The sequence below is a fragment of the Prinia subflava genome, chromosome 14 (genome assembly GCF_021018805.1).
Source record: "Prinia subflava isolate CZ2003 ecotype Zambia chromosome 14, Cam_Psub_1.2, whole genome shotgun sequence".
Taxonomy (NCBI): domain Eukaryota; kingdom Metazoa; phylum Chordata; class Aves; order Passeriformes; family Cisticolidae; genus Prinia; species Prinia subflava.
Window position 1 is genome coordinate 10,273,555 of NC_086260.1, and position 5,581 is coordinate 10,279,135.

General features: G+C 51.1%; 1 protein-coding gene across 2 annotated transcripts in view; it reads right to left on the bottom strand.

The window, feature by feature from the left end:
- Positions 1–3,960, bottom strand: part of CHST13 (carbohydrate sulfotransferase 13) — a 27,638-nt gene extending 23,678 nt beyond the window's left edge. Inside the window, exon 1 of one of the 2 annotated variants that reach the window (XM_063411754.1) lies at positions 3,674–3,960. Coding sequence is in view for 1 of the 2 variants with exons in the window: in XM_063411753.1 (XP_063267823.1) it covers positions 3,674–3,767 (94 nt within the window). In the remaining variant the exon portion in view is untranslated. The remainder of the gene's footprint in view (positions 1–3,673) is intronic. The other variant, XM_063411753.1, reaches the window with a different exon arrangement.
- Between the last annotated feature and the right edge of the window lie 1,621 nt (positions 3,961–5,581).

Below are 5,581 nucleotides of genomic sequence, written 5' to 3' on the forward strand. Positions count from 1 at the left end.
CATGGGGAGTGCAGCAGCCAGCACTGAGCAAGTGCTGCTAAAAAGACCTAAGAAACAACAGCTAGATGCTACAAATGGACAGAACCAGAGCAGAAATAAAGGAGTACTTTGAGATTGAGAGCTTTTCCTTCTTTCTTATTGGAGAAAATCTGCCAGCTCTCCAGATGTCATTTGCCTACTCGCAGTTGCCTCAAAGACATACCACTGCGGTGACCCCACAGCACTGCCCGGCAGAAACCTCAGGCCAGATGAACACCGGGCCCTAGGACCTGTCATTCACCTCCCTCTACCTCCTTCACATGTTCCCCCTTCCCTCTATCCCACATCTGTACTATCAGAGTCATCCCACATCCCCCACTGTTGCTAAAATCAGTGTGGTCCCCCTGAGAAAAGCAGAGACCAAAGCTCTGATGTAGACAAGGAATGGCAGCCTCCAGTATCCCCTGCTGTGCCAGCCTGGATGTGCTGCCAGCAGAGTGAGATGAAATACCAGCCTGGGAGCCTCACTGCCTATTCTCACCTCTGTGCAGAAAATGTACAGCGTGCACAAGTCAGCACAGCTAATGGTGCACTACTCCTGCCAAGAACAGCAGAGGAACATCAACTCACATGGGTGACAATCGTGCCGAGGCCAGACAGGAGCTCCTGCATGGCTGTGGGGTGACACCAGTGCAGCCAAGGACTTCTGGGGGGCCTCATCACTCCCTGAGCCCAGCTGAGATGGTGTGGGGCTTGCCTGGGAGCTGAGTGCACTTACCTACGCCACCAGCCCGAACGCAGGTGGTGTTGAAAGGAGACTGCTCCAGGTAAACCCTGGAAGTACCCACTGTGGCATGGTGTGGAAGGTCCAGTGACCAGTGTGCTCAGCACCACTTCAACACTTTCCTGCCACACAGACATCCTGCCCTTGGCCATGTATCTGTGAGTCTGGAGCAGGACAATTGATGGCCAACAGGACAGACAGGTCACCACTGACTTGAAGCGAGCAGGGGACAGTCCCTGGCACAGCTCCACCCCAGGGCCAGGGGGAAGCTGGGCCTACAGCCCCCGTGTCTGTTCACTAGTACAGCCAGCAGGAAGGAAAGGCAACAAAAAACCACCAGGGCCACGAACTCAGGACATACTCAAGCACACAAGCCCATCTCCCTGTGGAGCACTAAGATCTTTCCCACCCCTCTGGCAAACACACGGACCTCATTCCTGCCTCCAGGAGGTACAACAAGGAATTCAGCCACTGACTTCAGTGCAAGCTAATTCAGCCCACCACCAAAATAACCTACTCAGCAGCATTGAGGAGCAGAGTTATTTCAGCACAGGCTGGTGTGTGGTTCCTGAGGCAGAACAAGAAAGCCTTATTCCAGCACAGCCATGGAGCTCAGCACAAACCACTCCAGCACACAACTGTCCGGATGGAGCTGTAAGTGGGCAATGCAAACAGAGCAGTTAATTCCTGCTCCCTGAGCTGAGTGAGCCCTTAGTACTCTAAAACTTAAAGGTTTCTGGTTATATCATCTTTCTTCCCATTTCTTGTCCTGGTCACAGGAAGATTTGGTCTCTATGTGCCATTAGCAAGGATTAATTCAGCATGTTCCATGTAATGGGACTGTGGGCGGCCCAGGGAAGGCAACCTGCTCATTCCTGCTAGCAATGTAGAAAGGATCTGACTGCTCCTGGGGGAAACTCATAGCATTGCTTCTTTCTTTCCTAGCATTTTTCTTCATTATTATATAAAAACCAAATGACACCAGACAACTAGAACTCCAAATAACCCCCAGGCAGCCATCACTTTAAAGATGACATTTTCGTTTGCAAATTGTTTACCTATTATTGTAACTTGTAACTTCTAAAATTCAAGTAATTGGCCTCAGTTTGTTTTCCTTCAGGATAAAAAATGAAGCAATCTTTAGCTCGCTTCTTTTCTGTATATGGTAATGACCTTTCCTCTGCTAGTGTGAGTTTCTCGCTGATCTGAAGAGGAAAGGAAAAACTGGAAACTGAAAAATAATAAGGGAAAGAAATGGCACAAAAATGAAGTCTGAACCCAGGGAGACAACTGTATGGCTAGAAAATAAGCTGATGTTAGAAAACATGAATATTGCTTTAACTTACCTCTTTTTTGAACCTAAAAGGGCAAATCTGTAGAGGGCATCCACACCCTCACAAATGGGTTCCCACTGAGTGACAAACATTACTTAGTTCCAGCAGCTGGGGAGCCCTACCTTAGACTTATCACCATCTGTTGGAACTTTCAAAAATCACACTTGTCTGCAGGGCACTGCATTTCCCAAAGCCTCAGCTGGCCAGCACTTCTCGAGGTAGCACAGACCCAAATTCCCTCCAACATCTCATGACATACCATCACCATTACCATCACCTGGTTTGCTCTGACCTCACAGGAACTCTGTGTGAAACTGGGTTGAGATCAGGTAAGGAATTAAAGTCAACTAAGCACAGAAAGTTCTGCTGACTCAGACCAGCAGAATCTCTTTTTGAAAACCTGAGCCCTGAAAAGAGACATGTTTTCTAGTCAGACGCTAGAAAGCGTATCCAGTATAAAACACAATCATCTCTTCATTAGCACCCCTGGAGATTAAAGCTGATTCAGTGCTGCACTTTCTACTGAGCAGTCCCAACATTAAAATAAGATGCAGAAATCATTTCCTCAAGAAAAGAAAAACTTACTAAGGAATACAATACTGATTATGGTCTTCTGGGATTTCTAAATTCATCTGACAAGCTTCATATACTCGTCTAGAAATAACAAATGTTCACTGAAACCCAACTCCTTTTCAATCTTACTCAGCCAACAAGTTAAGCCTTTTTTATTTTTAGGAAACAAAACACATTAAAGTGATGGAGCAGCCCCTATAAAAGGAAAATCACATTTAATTTAGTCTACATTGATAAAATTCCATTAACATTTCAGTCAAGTCAGTCTTCTGAATTTTAAGATATAACTCTAAAGGCCCCATTGATGGATTTCTGCTGTACTCAGAAAACATTAGTACATTGTTAAACCGGCAGGAATTACCCAATAACGTCTCTTAAGAAAGAGGAACTAATTTCCCCAAAGGAGCAGAAAAAGGCAGGGAAATAAATTATCCCCCCACTACAAAACGGTTCCGATTTGAGTTTAGAATTGTTTCCCAACTTTAAAGAAATTTCTAAGAGCACACACTAGAGCAGTCCTTGAGCCATTCAAACAGACTCCCAGGAATTTCTGTGACCGCGGGTGAAATCGGCACTTGAGGGACAGAGCAGCTCCCCTTCCCGGTCCCGATCCCGGCACAGCTCCGAAGCTGTGCACAGTTCCACGACCGCACAAAGCTGACCACGGTTTCATGTCCCGCAGGGACACCGACCAGGACAGCGACCCGAGAGAAGGTGGCTTTAGAAAGCAGACCCGGGTCCCACCCGGTCTCTCCCGGCGGCGCCGGGACGGTAACGCCGCTCACACCGCGGGCGAGCACAGCGGCGAAGTTCAGGGAGCTCAGCCGAGGATGTGCAACCGCCGGCGAGTTCACCGGCGGGCTCAACTTCAGCTGCCGGGCACCGGCCGACACCCCAGGGGCTCCAGGAGCAAGGAAGGGGCTGCCCGCTGTGCCCCGCTCCCCTCTCTGCCCACCCGCGACCGCCGGGAGACCCTCCAGGAGCGCGGCGCCCGCGGACCCACCTGGGCTAAGGCTGCTCTGGAAGTAGAAGAGGACGAGCAGGAGCGAGCCGAGGCCGGCGGCCAGCGCCAGGCGCGGCGCCCGGCTCCGCCGCATCGTCGGCCGCGGCTGGCGGCGAAGCGCCCGCGGCCCCGGCCCCGGCCCGCCGAGCCCCGCCGAGCTCCGCCCCGCGCCCGCGGCCCCGCGGCCGCCCGCAGGAAGTGACTCGGGGCGGCTCAGCCGCCGCCACGGGAACTTCGCCCCCCGGGAGCCCCGCGGCGCCGGCGGCGGCCCGGCCCGGCCAGCCCCGCCGGGGGCGGGGGCCGCGACGCGGTGCGCGGGGGTTTCCCCGCCCGGGGCCGCGTCCGCGCCCTGCCGGCGCTCGGGAGTGCGCACTTCCCTCCTCAGCTCCCGTCACTGCTTTAGGACTCCCCGAGGGGAGAAGAGACGCTGATGTGGTGGCAGGATCGGGAGTTTCCTGATGACTTTTCTCTGCACGGTCAGTACTTGGGAAGCATCACAAAGTTTCGTGGCCTTAAAATACACGTGGCCTTAAAATACACCTCTTCTTTTTTTAAATATTCTTATGGCTACCCCTGGCCCTGCAGTCTTTTACTGAAAGCAGTAATGCTTCTGACTAATTCCACCTCAAGCAATAAACTTCTGTAGTAGGAGGACATAATTTTCTATTACTCTCAGTATGCTTTTGCAAAGTGAGAGTGCAAAGTTCTCTTACTGCATCCTCTGTCCCCCAGGCTCTATAATCACAGGCTGAAGCAGCCCAGAGCTTCTGTTGCCCCAGTTTTGAAATAGCAGCAATGCTTTTCACTTAGCTCTGTAAAACACTCAAGATCTATTCAAAGGCCACCTGCCAAATTAGCCAGGCCAAGAGCTGGATTCTACTGACAACACTCTTTCACTGCTTCTCTTCAGCCCCAACACACATAGTTTTAAGAAAAAGAGGACAGCTCAAGGAGAAGCCACTGGGAATGATGAAGAAAGCCTGGGTGTGTGCACATGCTGGGCTTCATTCTGCCCTCATTTAGGGCAGAGGAAGCCAGGAGGAGAATCTCCAGCGAAGGAAGCCGGAACAAAAGAACACACGCAGCATCTTGCAGGCTGTGTTGGGCTATGACCATGAATTAAACAGCTCTTTGATGTCTGTGTTGGATGGTCTAGATAGGGGCAATAGAAATGAGACCACAACTGAGACCCTGATAACCCCTGCTTGCAAGGGCACAGCAGAGTGTGCGGTAGCCAGCTGGAAGGAGCCATGGCAGCAGAAGCGTGTGCCTGTTTGATACTGCAGGGAGGGACTGTGACCCCAACCTCTGGGGAGCAAGAGATAGTGCTAGGGGAGTGCTGCTGGCTGGCAATGCCTCTGCAGATGCAGCCTCCTCTCTGTTGCAAGTGGTGCAGTAATATTGGCCCCTTGATGAATGTGGAAAGACTTGGGGTATGCCTCACATGTAAAAATGGGCTGATAGACCTCAGGGGCAGCAGAAGGGATGTCTGGTACTGCTGTCCTTGGGGTCAGAGAGAGTTCAAAGGCTGAAGGAATTGGGAACCCCCCTGGAGCAGCTTTTCAGGAGCTGGAAGGTGTACTCAAGACTGTTGGTGAAATTTTCATTATTTGCATCTCCCAGTACTAAAACACCAGAAAATCTAGCCTAAAGCTCCCAGAGGAGCTAGGGAAAATAATCATCCCTTTAGCCCAGCTTCCCTGGATTCAGCAGGAGAAATAAAAACAGTAGAAATAACCAAACTTCATCCACAGTTGGAATTTCCCTTTAAAGAAAATGCAGTAAAACATCCCAGTATGTGGAGGTGGATAAACCTTCCAGACCGCTGCCCTGGAGGGATGTCCCTTGAATGGAATGTGATAACCTCATCTCAAACCCTCCCCGAGAGAGAGGACCTGGATGAGGCGG